This window comes from Colossoma macropomum, unplaced genomic scaffold, assembly GCF_904425465.1.
Source record: "Colossoma macropomum unplaced genomic scaffold, Colossoma_macropomum, whole genome shotgun sequence".
NCBI lineage: Eukaryota > Metazoa > Chordata > Actinopteri > Characiformes > Serrasalmidae > Colossoma > Colossoma macropomum.
Window position 1 is genome coordinate 9,112,991 of NW_023494803.1, and position 27,493 is coordinate 9,140,483.

The 27,493-nt window shown below is 39.8% G+C and overlaps 1 protein-coding gene across 3 annotated transcripts; it reads left to right on the forward strand.

Moving 5' to 3' along the window:
- The first annotated feature begins 11,045 nt into the window (after nucleotides 1–11,045).
- On the forward strand, nucleotides 11,046–26,999 carry slc16a9a (solute carrier family 16 member 9a). Of its 3 annotated transcripts, none has more exons than XM_036593060.1 (6): nucleotides 11,046–11,188; nucleotides 13,692–13,938; nucleotides 19,370–19,513; nucleotides 22,115–22,210; nucleotides 23,685–24,530; nucleotides 24,903–26,999. In XM_036593060.1, the coding sequence occupies exons 2-6, from the start codon at nucleotides 13,749–13,751 to the stop codon at nucleotides 25,097–25,099; spliced, it is 1,473 nt and encodes a 490-aa protein (XP_036448953.1). In that variant the 5' UTR covers nucleotides 11,046–11,188; nucleotides 13,692–13,748; the 3' UTR covers nucleotides 25,100–26,999. The 3 variants fall into 3 exon arrangements, with proteins under 3 accessions (XP_036448953.1, XP_036448952.1, XP_036448955.1); XM_036593059.1 differs by lacking the exon at nucleotides 11,046–11,188 and adding an exon at nucleotides 12,794–12,883; XM_036593062.1 differs by lacking the exons at nucleotides 11,046–11,188; nucleotides 13,692–13,938 and adding an exon at nucleotides 16,294–16,401.
- The last annotated feature ends 494 nt before the right edge of the window (nucleotides 27,000–27,493 follow it).

The window sequence follows — 27,493 nt, forward strand, 5'->3', positions numbered from 1 at the left end:
AACACCAGCGTTTCTTCTGAAATGATGAGTGTTAATAGTGACCTATTATAAAAGCAGGACCTTCCCCCATGCTCTCAATAATCCGATGATAATCGGATTTCTGCAGTTATCTGATTATTCAAATGGTTATGTAAACTGCACACTCCTGATTTCCTACACTGGAATAAGGTCTAGAAATCTGATTAAGAAATCCGATAACGAGAGCTGGTTTTTATCTCAGTAATCAGATTTCTCAGCACATGTGAGCTCTTACTCTGATTTCTTTCGGATTTCTCAGTCTGCACACGTGCGAAACACAGCGGTACTGGAAATAAGCAAACGGCTTTGAAGCATTGATGCAGAGATGCAGCAAAACACTTTTGGAGCAACGCTGAAACCGACTACATGCTTGACGAAGTGAAAGATTGAAATATTCTTTGTAGGTTCATATTTTCAGGTAAAGTGGCACGATGTTTAAAGTCACATCTTCTGTGAGTTTATTGCCTTGTTGCAAAGCAGAAATCAGATTATTGTCTGATTCATGTAGACCTGGAGTTTCCCCATTATCTGATAATAATATTATAAAAAACATTCCTTGAAACATTATATGAACTCCTAACTCAGTTCATATAACATCAGCAAAACGTAGTTTTCTAGCTAGTATGCTGTAAAATTGAAGGCTAACTTATAGCAACTTATAGCACAGGTGCAAATTATGTGGGGAAAAAAAAAGTCAATTTGATGTTCTTATTTTCCGAGCAAAAACCTGCAAAAACAGCAAAACCGTAAACCAAAACAAGTTAAACAGTCATGCCCATGTTCCAACCTATGCCTCTTTCAAAAAGAAGTCCAGGCTGAAACAGTACAATTTCAGCATGAATAGGCAGAGCTAAACTGCTGTATGTTAAAAAGGTAAATATATTGTAAATGTGCTGGTGTGACATCACAAATACTATTTAAAATGGTCGTTTTGCAGTGTAGTTTTCACATATGGAGTGAAAATAATGTGTTGAAACTCTAACAGTATTTACACTACATGAAAGTCTCTAATTTAAAAAGAAAGGTGGGTAAATTTGGTTTTCCCTGATATGTTCCATATGTAGTCTAGACATTGTTGTTACCCTGGACAGATGGCCAATCAGAATCCTCGACCATGGGAGAGTTACAGGCCCGCAGTCCTCAGTGCTGGACTGAACTCTGACTCACCTCCACTGCTTTCCTCACAAAGCTCAGTGATATTCGCTAAATGTGCCCCCCTCACTCACACGCTCACTCCCTGAGCTGTGTAATAATCTCCTCTGAGGTATTTGAGTTTAAGCAATTCGGGGAAAGAAAGGCTCTCTGGCCGCTGCTGGTCCAACCTGGTTCTGACCGGCTTGGACCCGTCCTGACCAGAGTGTGTGACCAACCCAAGCGCTGACTCTGATGTGATGGAGTGTGAAGTGTGCACTGCTAAAAAGTCATTCATACAAAATAGAAGAAATATGTTTAAAATGAGATTTTAGCAAGAAAATCTGCTAATGAGGCCAACAAGTAGTCAAATCTCTTTAAATGGACAAAAATATCAAACCTAATTCCAGCAAAATAAGAATGTATAAAAGAAAAACTGAAAGCAATGATTTGTAAATCGCTTATTTGCTTAAATCTGTATGTACGTAGATAGAGATCTGTATTTAAACAAAAGCAGGACAAGAGATTTAATGTTTAATCTTATCAACTTGATTGTTTTTTGCTAATACATGCACATTCTGAAATTGATGCTGCCAAAATTTTCCTAAAAAATTAGAACAGGACAATTTACGACTAGGAACATTGCTGAATGTTCAGAAAACACTTTTAAAAAGGTAATGTAACCATGCTTGAGCATAATAAGAAGCACCCAGGAAAAGCCTTGAGCGAGGATGGGTCGAGGCTCACCTATAGTCCAGCTGTTTCAGAACAATGTTGCTCAACAAGCGTTTGCAAGGATTTTAGGTATTTCACCCTCAACGGTGCATATCTAACAGATTCAAGGAATCTGGAGAAATCTCTGTGCATAAAAGGCAAGGCCGAAAACCATCTCTGGATGCCCTTTGACCTTCAAACCCTCAGACGGCACTGCATTACAAACCAGCATCCTTCTGAGATGGAGGTCAACGCATGGGCTCGAGAATACTTGTCAGCAAACACCATCCATCGCTGCGTCCTTAAAAGTAAGTTAAGACTGTACTATGCACAGTGGAAGCCAATGCCAATAGTGTCCAGAAATGCCGCCAACTTCTCTGGGCTCAAGCTTATCTCTTGGACAAAGAAGAGAAGGACCATATAGTTTGTTACCAGTATAAAGCTCAAAATCCAGCGCCTGTCATGGTATGAGGGTGTATTAATGGGTTTAAGAATATAAACACATTTTGGAGCACTATGCTGCCTTTTAGATGCTGTCTTTTTCAGGGACATCACTTGTTTCAACATAACAATGCAAGAAAGATTCTGCATGTGTTACACCAGCATGGCTGCATAAGCAGAGAGTGCGGCTGGTAGACGAGAATTTTATATTGAAAATGTATGACGCAATAATGAAGGCCTCATACAGTTGCACAGCGGAAGACTTGTGTAACTGAAGAATGGCAAAAAAATCCAGTTTCAGAATTGGTTCAGTTTGTGTCTTCAGTCCCCAAATGATTCTTAAGTTAAAAAGAAAGTTGATGTAACACAATGCTAAACAAATTTTTTGGAATATGCTGCAGGCATCAAATTTGGAATAAGTGTATATATATATATATATATATATATATATATATATGTGTGTGTGTATATATATATATATATATATATATATATATATATATATATATATATATATATACATATAAAACAATAAATATTGTGTTTTGTACTGTTTTCAATTAATACAGATCAAACTGTATTTAATAATATCTACTTTTTTGTTTTTTTATCACCTTGATTACCTTAAAGTAGACAATATGTAAATATAGCATTTTAAACTTTTATTATTTAAGATATAACCATTAAAGGTCCTTTTTTTATAATCAATAATATGATACAGTGACTTAATGTACTATACATCTGTTTCTCTCATTCGTCTTTTTTTAAAACTGTATTGTTCACAACCTGAGACAAAATAAACGTTACATTTCGTACTCCAAATAAGTCATCATGAGCCAAGCCAAACAACAGAAGATCAGAACTTTATTTCATATTTTACCAACTTCAGATCACATCTGAAGATACTACAACAAGGCAACTTCTAAGAAATCTAGCAAAATCAGTTTAAAGTCCTAAATTCGGTGCTTAACTTTCAAATAGCATCAGAAATCTCAGAATCCTTAAAGTAATACAATGTAAGAACATGAAAAACATTAAAGCTAATGACGCAACCATCACAACCTGGTCCCAAAAGTGTCTTAGTGTTAAGTTAATTTTAACTGGTGGAGAAAGTGTTCAGCCATTTAACAATCACCTTTGTGCTAAGATGCTTTTGGGAGACCCAGTCTGGATCCCTTTGTACTAGTTTTGATTAAAAATAAGGCAAAATATCTGTGCAAGACTGATTAATATAATTATACTTAAAACTAGAAATGTGCATTTCTGGAAGAAAATGAAGAGTGATCGCGCAGCTTAAGCCGTTGCTAGGTGGTTGCGAGGGATGTTGTTAGGGATATTGTTAGGTGGTTGCAATGGTATCCCAGGTGGTTGCCAGGATGTTGCTAGGTGGTTCCTATGGTTCCCCACATAGTTAATAAAGTATTGCTAAAGGACTTGTATAAACATAAGTTAGGTGCGCAAACTTGCGCACCTCATTCATTCCTATGGGAAAAAAAATTGTCATTTAACGATGATTGTAAGAAAACTGCATCTGTTCAAAAAGCTGGAAGGAGTTGGAACAGTGTCGATCTCTCCAAAACTGCGGGATGATTTTGCAAACAGATGTCCAGCAGAAAAATACAGATAATAAGAACAATATTCCATTGGATCACAGGGTGGATCGTACACTCAGGGATTTACAGCCTTGATATGAGATCATTTTACTTGCTAAGACTTTGCTTCTCTGAGAAAATGAATGCGAATGTGTTCCGGGGTTTTCTCGGGCTGTGAAACCTGACGCTCATGAGGAAATCTCTGAGGGGTGAAAGAACAACAGAGAGCGAGAGCCATGCTGAGGTTTTGATTGACATGCTTGTCTTAGGGCCTCCCTGGTGCTGCTGGGAACAGCCTGCGCTTGCAGAATTATGATAGGACACTTCATCTCTCACTGAAAGAAGTCTGAAGTTGAAAGGAGTTCACATGCAAGTCAGCACTATGTGCGAAAAAGCATAGACTGTAAAAAAAAATACTAACAAAAAATCTTATTGAATTTGTGAATAGGCTATTTTACATTGTAACCTGATGTTGTTGTTGGAAGTAATCTGGAAAGCAATCATGATACGAGACATTCGGAATTCTCGACTGTGGGGTTTGACCGGTTTTTACTCTTAAGTCCTTCATCAGTGGCAGGTCAAACATTGTGAGTTTTGTTTTCCTCGAAGGGGATGTGGCCTAATATTATAGTTTATATCGTGTTATATAGTGTTATAGTGTTATTTGTCGTGTTATGCAGTATTCTGTGGTGCAGCATTATATCCTTCGGCCTTTTTGGTTTGACAGATTTTGTGATTTCATTCATCAGTGTTCTCTCACTACAATACCCAGCATGCATTACACAAACACCTCAGCCAACCACTGAGAATTCCCTCCACCTGTGATATTCAGCATTGAAGAAGTAATGCTGGCTAGCTGATTTTCTTCTGCATTAGCAAGCTAGCAAGAGGATATAGCATTTCCAATGTCCCCCAAACATCCACTCCAGCTTTTCAGAAGTTCTTCTCACCTTCAAGATACATCAGAAGGTGTTTTTTCTGTCCTGTAAACTGGAAAAGCTCACTCCTGTGGTTCCACTGCAAGAGGTAAGTAGGTATGTTTACAACTGATGTAGTGATGGTTACAGTTTTCATTTTGACTGAATGCCGAAAGTTTTCTAGCTTTGATGGCACAAAAACAATAACAATAATAGCTTAAGTGCCCCTGAAATGGGGGACCACGTATAAAAATCAGTATACAAGCTTGCCTTTACATTATGGGAACAAACATTCCAAGAGAATTATCCAATTATATGGATAGAAATGAAACTAAGAAATAAAATCCAATTGTCCAATCAGGATTTTTCCCCCTGTGGTATTTAGGCAGATACAACCAAGCAAGCTCTCTCATTGGCGAGGACTTCAGGAGCTGAACAGAAGGCCTAACACTTCAGATGAACCACTAACATAATTATGAAATGACTGACTGCGAATACCAAAGGCAGCCTAATGAATGTGTTTTTGTCTGATGTTAGAAATGGAAAACATCATCAGCTCTTTGCCAACTTTGCTCAAAGAGTCTTTGTGAAACTGTAATAGAAGGTAATATATATGCCTATATGTCTACTACTAACATCAAATAAAACTTATGGAATGTCTTTTATAAGCTTCGAATGTCCACATTTGATCTAGAATGGCCCAAAAAATGGTCATGTGCATTGCTGTTAGCTTAGCACTAACATACTACTTGAATCCCATAGGGATGCTAGCAGGTATTAGCATTATCGAGGTAGGTTTTTCCCTTTTTTGACACTTTTTGCCCTTTTGTCATGTTTTGACAGTTTTGACATTTATGGCCCAAACTGAAGGCCTAGCTGCAATCGTCACGGTTTGCTGCTAGTCAGAAGCCACATAAGCAATTATCTAATTATTTGGACCAGTAGAAATGGTGCAAATTACTAGGAGCAAAATCTCATTACATTAACAACTGTAAAGTTTTGGAAATATAATTATATATAACCACTGTTTCCATATATACATACACCGATCAGGCATAACATTATGACCACCTCCTTGTTTCTACGCTCACTGTCCATTTTATCAACTCCACTTACTATATAGGTGCACTTTGTAGTTCTACAGTTACAGACTGTAGTCCATCTGTTTCTCTGCATACTTTGTTAGCCCCCTTTTACCCTGTTCTTCAGTGGTCAGGACCCCCATGGACCCTTACAGAGCAGGTACTATTTGGATGGTGGACATATATATTTCAATTTAAACCACATAACTACCCTTGGATACCCATAGATAATAAGTGCATGTGCTCAAAGCCTACAGTGTTCATCATCTCACGTTTGTAAACAGGCCCCAGTGCCAACTCATTTGGGCCATCTCCACTGACCCCACTGCTCCAGGCAATGTGTCGTCCGAGAGACAGAATGAAGAATTTTCTAAAATGAGCGCCCTTCACAGACAGATGACGATTTGAACTGTTCCTTTCACAGCATGATTCAAACTGCTGGCAGTGCTCAGATCGTTAGCTTAGCAACCCGGACAACAACCCTAAGCCTGTCTTAATCATCTACATTAGTATTTAAGAACAGCTCATTTGAGGTTTGAGGTTGATTCACTGATTTGAAACTGCGCTCTCCACCCTTCATCTACCATCTCTGACATGTTTCAAACAATCAGGGACCACTAAGGTGTTAAAATCAGCGCGTTCAAAGTGTTCCTTGCTCTGTAATCTTTTAATTACGTGCTAGAAAGATTTGCTGAAATTAATCCCAGCTGCTATTAATGTGCTGCGGCTATCGCTCCAAAAGCTCAGCTTGATCTGATACGTTTGTTGGGTAATTGTTTTTTGGCCAGTTACTGAAGTGAGTGTAATCAGGCAGCTTTTACTCCTTTGGACATCAGTTCTGAAGGGTCAGAAACAGAGGAGAACCCTCAATGCCTTCTCAAGGCCAAGAGGGCCTTCATGGTTCCCCTATGTTTCTGACAGAGGGAAGAACATGTCTATTTATTTAGTCATTTTTATTCAATAGAACCAGGCTTGTATTTAACTCTGCAAGTTTTACAGTACTGTTTTATTAAGTTTTGTTTGGAAACAAAAGGGTTAAATTCTTGAAGCGCCAAACGGAAAATTGTCCAATCAAGATTTTTTTCCCTCCTTAGTATCTAGGTAGATACACCCAGGTGAGCTCTTCCATGAGGAGGACTGAAGTGAGGACTTCAGGAGCTGAACTAAAGGCCTAACACTTCCACTGTCCCTTGGTAATTATGCTAAGGGTTAATCTAAAGTGTGATGCCTTCAGTTCAGCCCCTGAAATCCTCACCAACAAAAAATTGCCCAATCAGGATTTTTCCCCTTCCTTGGTATCCAGGTAGATACAGCCAAGCGAGCTTTCTCATTGGTGAGGACTTCAGGAGCTGAAGTAAAGGCCTAACACTTCAGATTACCCACTAACATAAAATAAAATGACAATGAAATTAATCACATTTTTGATTTGGACCAACTTCTTGAGAAAAAAACATCACTTGAGACTTTCTGGAAGTCTGAGATACGTGGCTAACTGTGAATACCAGAGGCAGCCTAACAAATGCATGTCTGCCAGACTTTAGAAATGTCTGTTACTAGCTTCATACAAAACATGGAATGTCTGTTACGAACTCTAAATGTCCATGATTAATCTAGAACAGTCAAAAAACTGTCATGTGCACTGCCATTAGCTTAGCGCTACTAGAATCCCAAGGGTGCTAACAGAAACTAGCATTATTGTAGAGGTGGGTTGGTTTGTTTTTCAAAGTATGACATCTATATCACAGACTGAAGGCCTAGTTCTAATATTAGAGATTACTTACACACTCAGTATGATTGTGTGATGATTTAAGCCTGCAGTTAGCACTATGCTAATTGGTATTCCTAAGCCTCCATTATTTGTTAGCTGCATTAGCCTTGTAGCTCCATTATAAACCCACAGAAGCAAACTTCAGACACCAGAACATGCCCTGCCTGATCTGCTACTTTTGAGGTAAGGAGGGAAAACTGCGAATGTGATATTTCACCAAGCAATTCATTTAAAGTCACTGCAATGCAGTGGCCAGTAACAGCACACCGGAAGGTTTTTACACAGAAAAAGTGTTTCCATCAGGCATCTATCAAGCTTTTCTCCAATTTATCTCACATTATGGTAGTGCCACAGTGAGTGGACAATGAGGTTATGCAAGCAAGGTCAGCGTTCCTCTACTGAAAGTAATTAACTGTACTGTTTTGTCCTTATACTCTCTCTCTCTCTCTCCCTCTCTCTCTCTCTCTCTCTCTCTCCAGGAGATTAGAGGTGTGTGACGGCCGAGAGCTCTGTGGGAACCGTCCAAAAACTCTCCAAACTCTGACATTCTCACCCAGAGAGGGAATTAAACCGGCCACCCTGGAGAAAAAAAGAGACAGGGTGAGAGACTTGTCGACTGGAGGGAGAGAGTGAAGGAAAGAGTGGAGGAGATGAGACGAAAGGTAGGCTGAATTCCGGCTCCCGCCTGGTAGGGATTAAGTTCATTTTTAAGCATAGCAAGAAAAACCAAACACAAAACCCCCAATGACACTTACTGTTTTTGCAGGTGTGGTGAGTTTCGCAGTAGACCAACATTCCTAATGATCTACATAGCATCACTGTTTAAAACGTATCCGATTTTTATTTTTCTACATCTTTTTGGATCCTTGCAAAGCAGTAATGATCATTTGCTTACTGACAGCCAGGAACAGCACAACGTTTAATCATTTTCCCCACATTATAAATAACCCTCTTCATGGGCGGAGCTATAATTCTGATAGCTGTGGTCATCTTAGTGTACAGTAAATAACAGATGACCTATGTACCTTTGTGTATACTCAAATGTACAATAATGTGTTTTTTTAATGTACAGGAACAGTTTTTATCTTTTATAACCTTGTGAACATGATAACTGCCAAAGTAATCTTATCTTGTGTTATCACTTTGAGACGTCCAAATCAGTGGACAGTGTATTTTTTGCTGATTCATGGCTAGATTGCATCATCACAGTCCGCAGTCCAGTATTATAATGGCTGTTGGCTGGCTTACAGGAGTGTGTGCAGGTTTCAGTTTGCAGAAATGGAGGCGTGGACTGCAGCCCGTGAGAATGATGAACATGCAGGAAAGCCATTATGAGAGACTAGGGATGAATTATTTGTGAAGAGCATGCGTGCGTTTGTGTGTGTGTGTGTGTTAGAGTGGTGCTGAAAGCTGAAATGCTGTGTTTACCAGTGCACCAACACTTGACAATTGCACCACAGCTGCTGCAAGCTTGAACCCAGCCACACGTGTATGTGTACACTCACTGACCGATTTATTAGCTACATCCACCTTGTATCTACTCTTTTTGTCCATTTTATAAGGTCCACTTTTGCTGCCCTGTCAAACTCTGCTTCCACAGTGAAAAGTGTACGGTCCAACTCCATTACCGCATTGAAGAATCTCCTAGCTGTGGCCCAGTCAAACTCTGCAACCACTATGAAAAGTTTTCCAGCCTGTGGCCCAGTCAAACTCCGCTGCTGCGGTGCATAATTGTTTAGGCCCGTGGCTTACACAAATTATGCCACTGCAGTAAAGAACATCCCGGCCCCTGTCCAGTCAAACTGCAACTGGAGTAAAAAGTGTTCTTGCTCGCAGCCCAGTTGAACTCCACAATCATGGCAAAATATGTCCCTTTTACGGTCTAGTCATGTTCCACAACAGCATTGAAAAATGTTCCTTTTATGGCCCAGTCAAATTCCACAACTGCGGTGAAAATTGTCCTGTTTACAGCCCAGTTAGACTCCAGAACCATGGTGAAATGTATCCTGATTCATAGTCCAGTTAAACTCCATAACTGCACTGAAAAGAGTCCTGGCTCATGGCCCAGTCAAATTCCACAATCATGGTAAAAAGTATCCTGCTCACAGCCCAGTTAAACTCCACAGCTGTGGAGCAATGTGTCCTGCTCATGGCCCACTAAGACTCCATAACCATGGTGAAATGTGTCGCGATTCATGGTCCATAACTACAGTGAAAATTGTCCTAGCTCACGGCCCAGTTAAACTTTATAACTGCAGTGAAAAGTGTCCTGGCTCACGGACCAGTCAAATACTACAAATGTGCCCACAGCCCAGTTAAACTCCACAGCTGTGGTAGAATGTTTCCTGCTCATGGCCCAGTTAAACACCATAACCGCAGTGAAAAGTGTCCTGACTCACGGGCCAGTCAAATACTACAAAGGTGGTGAAAAGTTTCCAGCTCACATTTCAGTTACACTCCGCAAGTGCAGTGAAAAGTGTCCACTCATGGCCCAGTCAACCCCTCTATTGCAGTGAAAAGTGTCCTAGCCCAGTCAAGTTCCACCACTGCTGTGATAAGTGTCCCCTCTGCTAAGTTGGTTAAGAATCTCCCAGGCCACGACCCAGTCAAAGTTCACAACTGTGGTAAAAAGGTATTCCAGTTCATGGCCCAGTTGAACTTCATTACTGTGGTGAAAGGTGTCCCAGCTTGCAGCCCAGTCATTTTCAGTACTGCCAAAAAGTACTGAAACCACCAGTGGTGAAAAGTGTCCCAGCTCACGGCCCAGTCAATTCCACAAGTGACCTCACCAGATCATGATAGTCAATGGAAATGTTCCTGGGCCTGTGGGAAAAGTTTGAAACAAAACGAATCAAAAACATACCATAAACAAAAACCTGATGTACAGTGGAAGCTAAAATGATCACACACTAACATGTCACTGCCTTGTCCATGCTGAGAATGATCCACCACCTATATAATACCAGCTCAGTGGTGGTCCTGTGGGGGTCCTGACCACTGATGAGTGCAGTAAATCACACAGAGAAACAGATGGACTACAATCTGTAATAGTAAACCTACAATGTGTACCTGTAAGTAGACCATAACAATGAATGTAGATGTAAGGTAGGAGAACCTAATAAAGTGTCTAGCATGTGTATGTGTTTGTAAATGAGTGTAAGTACTACAGTCTCTGTACAAATCCATGTGAATCATATTCACTGATGTATATTTATGTTTGTATTCTCTACTGTTCCACCACATGCTCCAGTTCAGAAGTGACACCGGCTGATGTTCCGTTGCCTCTCGCACTCAGGACTGCCCCCACCCCACCCCCCTCTGGTAACTGGTTCAAACTGACCGTGTTTCCCCCACACCAGCACCCCACTTCCCTTCACACTCCTTTATTACAAACACTACTGAGAATATCATACACTCATCACCGGCATGAGCTTCAAAGCCTTTGATAAACATTTGTTTTATTGAAAAATTAAAAACCTTTGCAATCCAGAGGACCATAAGGAGCTGGAGGAGCCTGCTTTTGAGGTATGTAGATAAAATAAAGCCCTACTATGTCCTACTATAGAAATGATTACTGTTTTATCAAAATAACATCAGTAACCTGTAAAGAATTGTATTGATCATATTGATTATGAGCTACTTTCAGGGTTGGGATGTAAGGGAATACTGGGAATATGTATTCAGAATATAGAAATGAATGATCTGTATTCAGCCCATATTACATAAAAAAACAGTATTCAGGGTAGTTACTTGTACATATTTAAGAGATTTTTTTTTTTTACAAAATATACTTGATAAATTTAAATAAATGCTTGTTTATTTACTATTATATATATATATGTATATATATTAATAACTGATCGCCACATTGATTTATCAGTCTACTCATATATATATATATATATATATATATATATATATATATATATATATATATATATATATATATATATATGCATGGTGCTTAAGAAGCACACTGGTTAAATGGACTCTAAAGAGGAAACAGATTCTTTGTGAACACTGAGGTTCCTACCAAAGCCTGAGTAGACCGATAAATCAATGTGACGATCATTTATTAATCTCAGTGTTACTGAGCTCTGCTAAAGCCTGAGTAGACCGATAAATCAATGTGACGATCGGTTATTAATCTCATTGTTACTGAGCTCTGCTAAAGCCTGAGTAGACCGATAAATCAATGTGACGATCAGTTATTAATCTCAGTGTTACTGAGCTCTGCTAAAGCCTGAGTAGACTGATAAATCAATGTGACGATCAGTTATTAATCTCAGTGTTACTGAGCTCTGCTAAAGCCTGAGTAGACCGATAAATCAATGTGACGATCAGTTATTAATCTCAGTGTTACTGAGCTCTGCTAAAGCCTGAGTAGACTGATAAATCAATGTGGCGATCAGTTATTAATCTCAGTGTTACAGAGCTCTGCTAAAGCCTGAGTAGACTGATAAATCAATGTGATGATCAGTTATTAATCTCAGTGTTACTCAGCTCTGCTAAAGCCTGAGTAGACTGATAAATCAATGTGGCGATCAGTTATTAATCTCAGTGTTACTCAGCTCTGCTAAAGCCTGAGTAGACTGATAAATCAATGTGATGATCAGTTATTAATCTCAGTGTTACTGAGCTCTGCTAAAGCCTGAGTAGACTAATAAATCAATGATAAATCACTGCAAAGGAGGATTATTTTATTTTTACCTAAAAGTCTAATCCTGCTGTTGAGCCAACAGGGCAAGAAAAGGGCCGCATGCGGCTCCGGAGCTGCATGCTGCCGAACCCTGGTCTACATTCTGAGCTATAACAACATGTACACTCGATAAATCAGCCATGCTTCATAAATCTGTTATTATTTACTAATAACTAGAGACTGAACTGTACGTAAACGACCCCCCACCCCCACCCCTTTCCCCCCACCCCCACCCCTTTCCCCCCACCCCTCCTGGTTCTCATTGCGCGTGCGACAGAGCAACAGCGCGCGAATAAAAACACACTGAGCGCGCGGGGCCGTTTAGCTCGCTCGCTCACAGGCGCGAGAAGGTGACGCAGAGCTTTCGAGGCGGTCCGGTCTGGAGAGAGAGGTGTGGTCTCTGCGCTCTCTGGTCAAAACGCGGTTTGTGAGCGCGCGGAGGTGCAGCGGCGGAGCCCCAGGGCGCAAGACGGAGCCGGAGCGCCACTCCGCCCGGCACGAGAGCAGCGGACACCGCGGAGGTAGCGCGAGACTCCGTTATTACTCTTCTAGGCTATGAGAGAGCTGAGAGATATACAGACTACAGGAGTTACAGTTTGGGTCTTATTGACGTGTAGAAGCATTTAAAGTTACCGTGTTAAAGCATCTCTCTCTCTCTCTCTCTCTCTCTCTCTCTTTCACTCTTTCACTCAGTCACTTCTTTTCTTTCCTCTTCATCCTCTATCTTTCTTTCTTTCTTTCTTTCTTTCTTTCTTTCTTTCTTTCTTTCTTTCTTTTTCTTCTCCTAATTATGGTCCATATTTCTATTTGTATGGCATCTCTCTCTCTCTCTCTTTCTCTCTCTCTTTCACTCAGTCACTTCTTTTCTTTCCTCTTCATCTTCTATCTATCTATCTTTCTTTCTTTCTTTCTTTTTTTTCTCCAAATTATGGTCCATATTTTTTATTTGTATGGCATCTCTCTCTCTCTCTCTCTCTCTCTCTCTCTCTCTCTCTCACTCACTCACTTCTTTCCTCTTCATCTTCTTTCTTTTTTTCTTTCTTTCTTTCTTTCTTTCTTTCTTTCTTTCTGTCTTTTTTTTCTCCAAATTATGGTCCATATTTTTATTTGTATGGCATCTCTCTCTCTCTCTCTCTCTCTCTCTCTCTCTCTGTCTCTCTCTCATTCTCTCTTTCAGACTTTAGATTTTATTCTAAGTACTTTTGTTCAGTCATGTTTGGTCTGTGTATCATATCTACTCATCACTGTTCACACAATGTAAAGAAGATGATAATTTTCTAATGGGCTTTTATTATGATTCATATACACAGTGTGTATTTCTCTCTGCAGGTCCCCGCGTGTGGGTGTGTGTGTTTAATCTAGCCGCTGTGTGGTCCAGCTGTGGTGATGGCCGCGTCTCTGGACGGAGGCTGGTCCTGGGTCATTGTGCTGGCCTCCTTCATGGCCCAGCTGCTGGCGTTCGGCTCGCCCCAGGCGGTGGGCGTCCTGTACCCGGAGTGGCTCAGCGCCTTCCACGAGAGCAAGGGCATGACCGCCTGGGTGGGCTCCATGGTGTCAGGGGTGGCACTCATCGCAAGTGAGTACACAAACACGTGACACAGGGGCGAAGTGAAGGACTGTTACTGACCTCTCAGTGGATCAAACACAGCTCTACACCACACGTGTTCTCAGTGTGAGTTTATTAAAGGGATATTCAGGCCTAAGACTACAGTTTATAGGATATTAGTCTGGGTAATGTAGAATCCCCTCTTCTGTTTGAATGTGAAAATATTTTTTTACTGTATTTAAAATCTCTGAATAGCGACAATTAAAAAAAAAAAAATTATTTTTATAAAATAGTATAATATTTATATTATTTTATTATTTGCAAAGAAGGTACAGTAAATACTGACAAAAAAGAGAATGTTCAAGGAAAGTGGAAAAGCCCAGAAAAGATTTCCCTAAAAAAAATTATTAAATAAAAAAAAAAATAGATATGGTCATTTATTTTCACAAAATATTACCTTAAGATCTCAAAATAATCACTTTTTAAAAATATTGTCTTTAAATGTAAAAAGAAATGTATTTTCACAAAATATTGGCTCAAATTGTTTATTTATTTTTGCAAAAGTTTGACTTGTTATCTTGAAATAATGACTTGTTTTCAAGTCAAGATCTTGAGAAAACTGGTAATTATTTGGGGATTCAGGAGAAGTCAGTATTTTGCAAAAATAGTAAAAAAAAATTGGACAGAAACAGAGGATGAGAAAAAAGTGACTCGCTGGGAATGGGTTTCCTTATGATTATGATACTGCTATCTCACAATAATGACTTATGTTCATGAAATGTTGACTTAATATGTCAAAAAAGACTTATTTTCACAAAACATTGACTTAGTAGCTTAAAATAATTTATTATTTTCTCAAAATATTGACTGAGTATTGTGAAAAAAATTGTCATGAAATATTGACTTAGTATTTTGAAATAATTACCTATTTTCTTATTAATATTAAATATTGAGTTAGTGTCTCAAAATAGTGATTTATTTTCACAAATCATTGACATTTGTAATTATTGTGAACTCTCAATGTGTCCAGTTCACTGTGTTATTGTGTGTATTGTGAGGTTTCTATTGTTATATAATAGTTCACACCTGATGGGGCAGGAGGGGGCAGTGTGTGTATGTGTGTGTGTGTGTGTGTGTGTGTGTGTGTGTGTGTGTGTGTGCGCACAGGCTTTCGGTTACAGGACGTGTTTATTACACTGTGCTTTAAGGCTGGTTTGAACCAGTTGCTGCCATAAAGAGCAGCAGTGAGAGCTGAGCAGGTTTGGGGGGGTTACATTGGTGTTACCGCAGTAAAGTGGGTTTATACGTGTGAAGCTCATCTGAAGCTTACACGGCACCTGATAGTGGAGGTGTGTAAAGTTCAGAGAAAGAGAACAAGAGAGAGGAATGACTGCTGTGAAGCTGTTTACTCCTGTGTTAACCTTTCCTTTAGTTTCAAATGACCGGTCACTGATTGGCTCTAGTGTTAATTAGTTAAGCTGGACCTGATGACCTTCTCTTCTCTGGGACACTGAGCTCTCTGATCTGTCATCTGAGTGTGTTTGATCTGAACATCACACACACACACGGTTCAGCTGTAGTTCAGTGCTGTGTGTGCTCTTACTGAGAAAAAGGAAAGAGCAGAGAGAGAGACAGAGAGAGAGAGCGGGAGAGAGAGAGAGAGAGAGGGAGAGAGAGAGAGAGAGAGAGAGAGAGTGAGAGAGAGAGAGGACCCTCACTTTATTTGTGTGTGAAGAGAAGGAAGACCTGCTGAGTCAGCATCATTTTACAGTGTGATGTAAATCCTCAGTTCAGCTGCGGTCAGTTCAGTTAACTTTAGTTCAATCCAGTTTTCAGTTGCGTTCAGTTTAATACAGTTTATTTCAGTTCAGTTTGATTTTATTTTTATTCAATTCACTAAGTTATTTTAGTTCTTTCATTTCAGTTCCACTTAATTCCATTCATGTTGGTTCAGTTTAATTTTATTCAATTCAGTAAATGTAATTCTATTCAGTTTAAATTCATTTCAGTTTGATTTAATTCAGTATAGTCAATTGAGTTCTTATCTGTTCAATTCAGTTCAGTTCAACATGATCAAATTCATTTCATTTCGATTACATTTGATTTGTTTCTATTTGATTCTGTTGAGTTTAAGCCAATTCAGTTCATTTAAATGACTGTGACTATAAGGTGAACTATTGCTAAGGCTTAGAAAGGAGATGTTTTACAGTGTAAATGTATTCAACAAAAGTAGTAGCAGAGTAGAGTCAATAACAACAACAACAGCAGCAACAAAAACAACTAGAACCACATTATAAGAGAGAAGGAGAGAGAGGACAAGTGTGAGAAAAAAGAGAAATGGAGAGGAAAAGCAAGACGAGTGTATCAGAGGGCAAGAGGGAGAGAGAGAGAGAGAGAGAGAGAGAGAGAGAGAGGGAATAAACAGTAAACAATACAGCATGTTCCAAGAGAAGGGCAGATACAGCAGTTTCATGTTACAGGAGTTAACAGCAGGTGAGTGTGTGTCAGAGTGTGTGTGTGTGTGTGTGTGTGTGTGTGTGTGTGTGAGGTTAATTTCAAATGGAGTTAAATTCTGTCATTGTTCCAAACAGGCTAGAGAAAGGGCATGACTGGAACTGTGTGTGTGTGTGTGTGTGTGTGTGTGTGTGTGACTCTGCAACATTTGTTCACACCAGTACTGATACACACATGCACACACACACACACACTTTGTTCACTGTTGCAGACCTTAAGGCAGGGGTCTTAAACTCAAATAATCTGGGGGCCTCCAGCCTGTTGCCTAGTATATAAAATCTTTTGTGTATATTTCTACATGTGGGTAATGCCCACATGGGAACTAACACAGATGCTGGCTTTTGAACTTCACACTGGTCAAGGTCATCTTTTCTTCTTTAGCCGAAAAGTCAGATCATAATGATAGGCGTTTCCACTGTGCATCAGTCCATTTCAGATGAGCTTGAGCCCAGAGAAGTTGGCGGCGTTTATGGACATATAGCTTCTGCTGTGCTTAGAACAGCCTTAATTTGTATATCATCGCTTTTAAAAAACATGTATCTCCATTGTGTTGATTTTTATTTTTCTGCAGCTGTCCTTTACATCGTGTGAATATTTCATGATAAATGGACCAATTGAAATCACTTGGAATAACATCTCTTCACATTAACTTTCATTGAAAGTTAGGAACGTTTCTGCTTTCTCCTGTAAAGTTGGTATTTTGGAGACGTATGTTTTTCTTTGGACAGTGTATAAAGGAAGACACAGCAACGTTTGTGTTTATTGACAACGGTTTGTCAAAGTATTCTCGAGCCAATGAGGTGGTATCCATCACAGAAGGATGCTGTTTTTTTAATGCAGTGCCTGAGCAGTCGGCCAGTTGTGGTGTTCAGTTTTGCGTCTTTACACACAAATTTCTCCAGATTCCCTGAATCCTTTAAGATATTATGCACTGTAGAGAGTGAAATCTTGTTCAGAAATGTTGTTCTGTTGGGTTATTCACTGGCAAAGTGGCGAGTTTTAACACATCCTTGCTTATAAAGGACTCGGCCTTACCTGGATGCTCCTTTTATACCCAAGCTTGATGGCATCATCTAGTTGAGATGTTTATTTCACCATGTTCCTCATCTTAAGTTGCCAAGTTACAAAAGCAATGGCTCATTATACAGTTTACAAACAGGTCTGAGTGTGTTTACAAATGACTGCTTTATGTATTTCTTCAGTTGTTACAGATGCGTCCAAAGACATTTGTACTCAGGGGCCTCGCAACTCCATGATCTAGTCTGGATATGATATGTCCTTGTGAGCTCACAACACACACACACACACACACACACACACACACACACACACACACACTATTGACGCTTTCTGGACACCATACACCAATACTGCCTTTAGCACAATAGATGACACATATAAAACTAGGACTAGGTAGCACTGGCCTCTAAACACACACACACACACACACCCTTCGACCTAGACAGTGTGGCCTGTATTAACTCTATCTGTGTCAGAATAACTGTGTTATTGTCTCGTATCTACTTTCTCTGAGTCAAAATAACTGTGTTATTAGCCAGCATTTACAAGTTTTGTGTTACAATAAATGTGTTATTACCCTGTATTTACTCTCTGTGTTAGAATAACTGTGTTATTGGACCATATTTACTCTACATGTCAGAATAACTGTATTATCAGACCATATTTACTCTATGTGTCAGAATAACTGTGTTATCAGACCATATTTACTCTACATGTCAGAATAACTGTGTTATTGGACCATATTTACTCTATGTGTCAGAATAACTGTGTTATCGGACCATATTTACTTTATGTGTCAGAATAACTGTGTTATCAGACCATATTTACTCTATGTGTCAGAATAACTGTGTTATCGGACCATATTTACTCTACGTGTCAGAATAACTGTGTTATCAGATCATATTTACTCTTCATGTCAGAATAACTGTGTTATCAGATCATATTTACTCTTCATGTCAGAATAACTGTGTTACTGACCCATGATTACTTTCTCTGTCAACACAACTGTGCCTACATCAATAGTCAAATACATTAATAGTCGGGTCAGTTTGGTAAATATATATCTACCAGTTTGCTGTGCTTAATAAGCCTCTTTGATTTTCTCACTGTCATACATACAATACAAGTTAAAATATGGACAGACTTAATTGATTGTATGTTTTATATTATTTATTAAGACAATTTGATCTAAAGACTTAACACTTAAATACATGAAATTAATTTGAGAGCTAAAGAGTATAGTGATACTGACGCTTATGCATGAATTTATTTCTAAAAGACATAAACATAAACATTTACATAAAGAGACACATTGAAGAGCTCAGTGACTTTTAACATGACACTTCACGACAATTTCCTGATTCCACCTTTCATCAGTTCATCAAATTTCTGCTCTGCTAGAGTTGCCCTGATCAGCTGTAAGTGCCATTATTATGAAGTGGAAATGTCTATTAGCCACATCAGCTCAAACTGAGTTCCAAACTCCTTCTGGTAGCAATGTTAGCACATTTAATAAGCTTTTTGGATTGGGTTGCCATGGTAACCACAGCGGCCGAGCAGCCACACACATGCCTAAGATCAGCGTCAGCTAGAGTGGAAATGTGTTGTCTTGGTTGATGAATCACGCTTCACTGTGGCAGGATGATTCTGAGTTTGGTGGAGGTGAGAGAACACTACCTGCCCAAATAAAGAGGGACAAGAGTATGTATGTTTCTTAAATAAATGACCCCCCTCCAACCCCCCACCCCCGGCAGCATGGTGGCATGTGTGTCTTCTTCAGTCCTGGTCAAAAAGCCCAGGTGGCTCCTCATGAAGCTGCATGAGAGAACGGCAAGAGTGTGTCAAGAATACTGCTCAAGCATGTAATAACCTCTCTCTCTCTCTCTCTCTCTCTCTCTCTCTCTCTCTCTCTCTCTCTCTCTCTCAGGTCCACTTTGCAGTGCATGTGTGGATAATTTTGGTGCCCGGCCGGTCACTATATTCAGTGGTGTGATGGTGGCAGGAGGGCTGATGCTCAGCGCTTTTGCCCCTAACGTCTCCTTCCTCATCTTCTCATATGGCATCGTCGTCGGTAAAACTTTTACAATGTCGTGCTCTCCTCCTCTCAGTGGGCATCTCTTCTCCTGTTTCCTCTTCCCTTCTTTTCTCCTTTCGTCTCTTCCCTTTTCTTTTATTATCTACACCACTTTCCTCTTCTATTTCCTTCTCTTTGCTTCTCTTCTCATCTTCTCCTTTCTTCTCTTTTCTTCTCTTCTCCTCTTTTCTCTTCCCTTCTCTTCTCCTCTATTTCCTCTCTCATCTCTAGACTGGGGTGTTTAATTCTTGAAAGTCAATAATCCTCTTGTTTTACAGAGTCCTTTGCAGTCTGTAATGTAATGCTTGTAGTGCAGATCCAAGCAGGAGAATCCTCTGAGCATGAGGGAGTCAATACTGAATCAATATGTCTGATCTTGACGTTTTACCTTTAAGAACTGATGCTTAAATAAAAGTATCATTACTAACTGTTTTAGCTGTAATGTTTATGCTGAAAAAGTTCTGATGGCACACAAATGCACATACGGTAATCTTCGGCACCTGAGAGAATTATGTTCAATATGCTAATTATCTGGGTAGTAAGCCTTTAATTTGCTCATAAAAACAATGTTGGAACTAGATTTGCATTTCCTGAAGGAAGTACAAAACATATGATAAAAGAATATTTCTGAGAAAAATGTTTACAGAAATCAAATGTAATAAAGAAAGAAAGAAACAAACAAACAAACAACCAAATGTATGTACAACTTCCAGAAGGCCAAGAATGCCAAGACCCATTGTAAATCAAAGCATCTATCTATCTATCTATCTATCTATCTATCTATCTATCTATCTATCTATCTATCTATCAAATCCTTATATATACATTTTTGTTGTTTTCCAGTTTTTGATGTAATTTGAAAATACCTGATGCCCAAAATTATTTGGAAAAACATCTGGTTCCATTGACTTACATTATATATATTGGCATAAGACATAATATAAGTACAAGAGAAGAGTTTGATAAATTCCTGCTCTAACAGGAAATCACCAAGCTGTTTTGACTGCAGCTCTGCAGGACCAGAGCTGGATGTCCCTGGTTTAGAGTGATCATCCAGGGGGATTCTCACATTTTAGTCTGGATTCTCCAGCCTGGCTCTGCTCTACAGGCATTACATTACGCACTTTAAAGAGCTTAAGTGTACTGTGAAACAAGAGGGTTATTGACTGGAGCTATTTCAGGAATAACAAATGTGTGTGTGTGTCTGTGTGTGTGTGTGTGTGTGTGTGTGTGAGAGTGTTTGCGTGTCCACTGAAGTCTGACCTTCAGAAGTTTATTCACAACTTGTGTTTACATAAATCTAATCAAGAACGTCCTGTAGTTATTTATATCACAGCTTATGGTGTTGTTGCCTTATGTTCGTGTATGTAGGTGTGTGTATGTGTGTGTGTGTGTGGATGTGTGGAAAAGTCACTGTATTTATAGTTATGTTCGTGTGTGTGAGATCCACCAGACATTAGTTGTTTTTATCAAACTTGACAGGGACAGCTTGTCCACATAAATCAATCCCCCACCATGACACATTGCTACAACCTGCATAACATACAGTACCCTGCAAAAGTCAGCCTTTCTTTTATGTAATACCCAGTCAAATAACCATTAAAAACAAGTTAGTCATTTTTCAGGAGATGTTTCTAAACAGATTAGATGAAAAATAATCCACTTTTATAATGAAGGAGAAGGTCAAAGATAAATAAGGGAACTTTCCAAAACTGGAGTTCAAAAACTGAACTGAGAAAATGTGTCTCCTAACAACCACCTGGAAGACCTGATAGACCACCAGAACTGCCCCCAGCAGGTAAACAGCACTTAAAGCTTCCATCTTTGAGAGAGAGGAGAAAATCAAGCTGCTTCAGATCTGTCCATCCTACCACTGTGAGAAGACGACTCAGTGCTATGGGTCTGAAAGGATGTGTAGCTGTCAAGAAGACCTCACTGAGAAAAGGAGACGGACACATCAAACAAAGAAGCTCAACAATGGACTGACCACCCCAGAGTCCAGACCTCAACACCACTGAATGTGTTTGATTACTTCAGAAAAGGATCAACCAACTTCTAAGACTGAACTTTGGAGGTGTGTCTGCAGATTTACTTGAGAAACTGAAAGTGAGTCTCCTGAAAAGAATGGAAGCTGGAATAAAGTAGAGTGGACACACAGAATACTGAAAATGAGTATTATATTTAGTTAAATATGTTTTCTGCACTTCCTTGAAATATTAATATCATGTACGATATATAAGAAAATATCAGAACAGTTTGTAACTTTTGCATGATACTGTACACGACACATACATATCTGAATGAGTAATATTAAATGCTCACATTCAGAATGATCCAGTTTTGTCTGTAAGAGACTAATCTTTTTATACCCCTTTAATCAGATAATACAGAGAGTTCTAGAAAGCGTAAACACAAGTTCATTTCTGAACAAACATTAGTCATCAGCTATTAGTCATCGATTACTCATTAAATATCACACATCAGATATTATTCAGTCTGGATTTGCTGATGTGTTTACAGCAGATTGTCTGACATTTGACGTTTGGTAGGCTGTATGTGTGTTTTTGAGTGCTTGTTTGTTTGTTTGTTTGTTGTCAGGTATGGGCTGTGGTCTCGTCTATGCAGCCACACTCACCATCACCTGTCAGTATTTTGACAAGAGGCGTGGCCTCGCCCTGGGCATCGTTACAACAGGTATGGCTCCGCTCCCTTAGCATGCAAACTCCAGGCTAATTATTAACTTAAGACTTATTATCTAGCAACTACAGTAAGTTATATGATAACTACTATGTTATGTAGGTTATGTAAGTTACATCTACACAATTGTATGCAGAAGTCTGAACACTCAGTCAAATTTTATGTTACAAGTGAAAATAAGTTCACAGCTTCAAACTTAAATTTGGCATTTTTCTATAAATTTTGGTGCACAATTTCTATCAATTTGTTTAGCATACAAAATTATATAACATAACTTTTGCACAGGCCACATTTTATGTTTGTTTTTTTCCCAATATATTGAATTCAGCAAATAAATAGTAATTGTGCATTAAAATATGCAGAAGTATGTTTTTTATCTAGGATGTGTCAACTTATTTATTTACTTAGAAAACCAACAACAAAATATATTAATGTGACTAGGGGTGCAATTCAAGTCTATTTTTTTTCTCTGCGGACAAAACATAAAGAATTTTTTTTTCTTTTTCGGCTTCTTCTACGATAACGTTTCTTTGACTTACAAACGCAAATGTGCTGTCAGTCGAAAGTTTAGAATCCACAGTTTCAACAGAATTTCTCTGCTTGTTTCAACAGTCTGTGAGTGAGAATTAATTTGTATTTGTGTTATAAAAAAACATCCTTGTGTTAAAGGAGCACGATACGATTCTGGAGAAAGATTGTTGATATTTGAACGCAGCAGGAAAACAAACACATCCCTCCCTTCAATGCTTCTTCTGAAACTCCGCCCCCCCAAACTTGAGGACATGCATTGTTGAGGCCCACACTCCGTTTTATTATCTTTGTGGCCAAAAAACACTTCACAAACATTGTACACACAAATACCATGATATAACGTTAGAGTGAACCGCAATGCAGCAAGCTAACGTTAGCTCGGTAGTGGGTTAGCAAACTGTCGCTACAGTTGCTGCTGTGAAGCTAACCAGTTGCTAGCATAAACATTTGCAAACAAGACAAGACAATACTGACATATTGTTTCTGTGAAACAGCAAAAATGAGCTAATGTTATCTTCCTGTCCAGCAAGATCGACCTCCTCATCCATTTTCAGGCATTTCAATTCTCAATGAAGCTGAAGTCAGCGGCTTTTTCACCAGTTTCTTGTTCGAATTTTCCCGTTCTGCCCTAAAAGGTGCAGCAGATAGACCATATTCAGTTGCCTTAGTTTCTTATTCGGATTTTGCCGTTCCATCTTGAATTGTGCATGCACACTTTTTGGGCGGTCCCTTTTTGGGGAGGGCAAAACAAAACGTGGGTAGGGCCGACATGTTCACAAAACGGGATAACATGCGTACGGGGAAATGTTCTCTGCTTAGGACGCCATTCCTCTACTATATCTTTACTTAGAAACTAGTTGTTTGCTGCTATATTAATGTCTAAAATGTCAAATATATTATATTTAAAGGCTAATTTCATTATTGTGTGTCTCTTTCTCAGGAACCAGTGTGGGTGGGTTTCTGTACGCAACGGCGCAGAATGAGCTGATTGACCTGTTCGGATTGGACGGCTGCTTGCTGATCATCGGTGCTCTGGCGCTGAACCTGATGGCATGCGCCGGCCCCATGCGACCCTTGAACCTTCCAGGCTATTACCTCAAACAAAAGGCCGCTCTTGCCCACAAAGATGGACCACTCTACGACAAACCAGCTGCCATCATCATCATTGATTCCAGTACCATGAATGGCTCCGCCCACAAGTCCCCCGTGAAGGAGCTCTTGATCTCCATGGAGACCGGAGAGCCGAGGGCAGAGCCTGTGTGCTCCCAAGTGGTGCAGGTCGTCAAAAAGCGCCTCCGACCGCACGTGGATTACCTTCACACGATGGCTGAATATTTCCAGGACCGCAGCTTTACAGCCTTTTGCATCTCCATCTTCCTCTTCAGCCTAGGCGCATTCCCACCTGTCCTGTTTATGGAGGACGTAGCCCAGAGCGAGGGCCTCATCGAGCACGTGGCCCTAATCCCACTCGTCTCCATTGTTGCTGTGGCAACTGGCATGGGCAAGTTGGTCCTGGGTGCCCTGGTTGATGTGCGGTGGGTCAGCGGCCTGCTCCTCTATGCCCTGACGGTGATGGGCTCAGGTGTGGCCCTGCTGTTGGTGCCCGCATGGAAGAGCTACGTGGGACTGCAGGTGCTGTCTGCCACTCTTGGCTTCTTCTCAGGCAACTGGTCACTCACATCCTACATTACCACGCACATCGTAGGCATTGAGCGCCTCAGCCAGGCGCATGGCGTCCTCATGTGCTTTGGAGGCTTCGGGATCATGCTGGGACCTCCTGTTGTAGGTACGGAGACAGAGTCCTCAAATGCACCTGTGTACCAGCTCATACAAATACACACACTAGTGGACAACAGCCAGCAACAAATCTGTTTATCACACACACACACATTGTAACTTTGGAGCATTTCTATTGCTCCATTTAATGATGATCACCCAACAGTGATGATAATATAGAACCAATAAAAGCTGGAACCCTCAGGGTCATTCTGGGACCTGTTATTGTAAGTATGGAGACAGAGTTCTCAGATGCAGCCGTGCACCAACTCACACCAACACATACCAATCCACGTCAATCCTCAGCCACTACCACTTTTACAGACTTTCTAATACAGTTAACAAAGCTTTCTTAGCTAACTCTCTCTTTTCTCCACCTCAGGCTGGTTCTTCGACTGGACCCAGTCATATGACCTGGCGTTCTACTTCAGTGGGTCCTGTGTGGTGTTGGGAGGCGTGGTTCTGTTTCTGGCTGCCTTGCCTTGCTGGGACCGGGAGAAGAAAGAGAAGAACATGTCTGCAATTGATCCAGATAAACAAAGTACATCTGACTGTGACAAAGTGGCTTCAGTGGCCTGAGACACCTTAAAGCAATGGTTCAGCCAAGACACAGTTTTCCATCTACCCCCAAGTGTCGTCAATTAGCCAATACATGTTTGCTTCTTTAGCTTTGCACTGGAGCTAGTGTAGCTAACAAGTAATGGAAGATTCTAGATACTAGTTAAAATACTTGTTTATGTAGTTTTTGACACTGTGTGACATGCTGTATATTACATAGCTAAATCTAGTGGTACCAGCCATCTTGAAGCGAATACATTAAAAAAATTCAGGTATCAAGACTACTACTGTTTGTCCATTACTTGTCAGCTACATTAGCCTCATAGCGCCAGTGCAAGCCAAAGAAGCAAACGTTAGACACCAAACATGTCTTGGTGGATTGACCACATTTTAGGTTAGTGGAATGTACGTATTACCCGTGTGTTGATTCAGCTGTGTAATTTTTACCTAAACCATTGTTTTCGCATAACACTAAGCTGATTGACCTCTCTCCTTAACGCCTTAAAGCTGCCATATATCTACAGGAGTCTATATTGACACTTTCATGCATTAGCTTATCTTTCTTTCTTTCTTTATTTCTTTTTGCTCTCACCAGCTAAGAATAGCTAGTTCTAGCTAGAGGCGTTTCAGTGCCAGATTTGGTCATAAAAAGCGCACAGAAATAGACTTTTTGATTGATTTTGAATGCAATTTTTATGCTTTCTGTATTTCATAGTGATGCACAGTTCTATTTTCTGTATCTTGTAACTGTAATTAATATAATTATTGCCTCATTTCTAGAGGCCTATAAGGTTTATAGTAGACAAGCGTGTATTAGGTTACATTTAGCAGACAGTGGGTTTTGTACAATTCACTCACTTGAAATGAGCCTTTGTTTAGTAACAGGACATGATGTGCAGTCAAAGTACTGTAGCCTGGATTTCAAGGCGTCTAGAATCAAGACTTAATGTGAAACAGTAAAGACAGCCTGGGAATTCTACACTGTAACAGTCAATAATAAGAAAAAGGCATTAGACTGTTCGGATCAGTCACAGAACGCATGGTGTTTGTTTTTAGGCTGTCTCGCTCTACCATCCATGCCAAACTCCAAAGATTTGATGGTGTTCCAGGGAATGTTGACAGGGACTGGAATCACGGAGGGAATCTGTTTTGAAGGCCCAGTCAAGGACTGCAGGGCTAAGTCCTGAGCTCTTTGCTAACCTTTTTGCTAAAGGTTGGAGAAGCTTAAATTTGCCTAGCATGTCCTGACTGGTTCCCGAAATTGCCAAAAATGAAATTTACACAGTTTCCATCCTTACTCCAAATCCATCCCCTCCAGAGCAAAGTCACCAAGGTGCTGCAGAAATCAATGAGGTTACACAATAGGAAAGTACATGAGTTAAATGCTAATTTGTGGTCATTACCACAAGCAAAAAGCACAAGATGTGCTTTCAAAGAGTGGTGCTTTAAAAGAATAACACAATACTATGATTTCACTTTAGGATATTTGAATACTGTTTGTTTTTAAAAATCTATGTCCATGATACACCGTTTACAGTGATCACCTAAATGTTTCAGGCTTTATCAGACATATTAGCGCTATGTAAATTAATTAGTCTTTGTACTATACTACAAGAGCCGTTCAAGTCATGTCGCTGTGATACGTTTGGTGTTCTACGTTTGCTTCTTTTGGTTTGTACTTGGCCTGTACTAGCCAGGCAAACGTAGCTAAGAAGGAACAATTATCCTTGCGCACACTGAACGCTTAAATCATCACCTGCTTTGTTGGAAGACTTGCTTGTGTAGCATAGATACATACAATTATTTTTGTAAAAATGGGCAAAAGTACATCACAGCTAAAAAGAAGTAGGGGACATTTCGAAGCCTAAATTTTGTCGATAATTTTGTCCACATAAGCATGACATCCCTCCCCAAAAAAAAAGCATGACTTGCATGCTAGCCTACAGTAGTTTGTGCTGGCTAATGCTGGTCTGGTCCTGCTTTAGCTGATCACCCAGCATGGTCATGCTGGTTGACCCGCATACGAGCATTCAAAACACAACATATCACTGCTGTCGGAACAAAACCCCAAATCTCCATTTTTGTCATTTTTCTGTTTTTGACATAATTTGAAAATGTCTGTTGCCCTTTACATTGTTTGTAAATTTCATGATGAATGGACCAACAGAAATAGCCCAAAATTACTTGGAAAAAAGTCTGGTTCCATTGACTTACATTAAAGGTAAAGTGTGTTTTTTCCTTCTCCTGTAAAGTTAGCGTTTTTAAGATACAAGGTTTTGTTCTGACAGCAGTGATATGCTGGTTTTGCTGGTGATCAGCCATGTTGGTCAATGCTGCTTTTTCTAGCAGCTCATTTGAACCAAGTGTGCCACTATTTAAGCATGTATTTTGCACAATGCTAACTGGTAACACATA

What these genes read in the sequence shown, in the direction of transcription:
- slc16a9a (XM_036593060.1), top strand. Translation starts at nt 13,749, where the DNA reads ATGGCCGCGTCTCTGGACGGAGGCTGGTCCTGGGTCATTGTGCTGGCC. An exon ending in AGGGGTGGCACTCATCGCAA is followed by an intron (nt 13,939 to 19,369) that starts GTGAGTACACAA and finishes TCTCTCTCTCAG; the next exon opens with GTCCACTTTGCAGTGCATGT. An exon ending in CTCATATGGCATCGTCGTCG is followed by an intron (nt 19,514 to 22,114) that starts GTAAAACTTTTA and finishes GTTTGTTGTCAG; the next exon opens with GTATGGGCTGTGGTCTCGTC.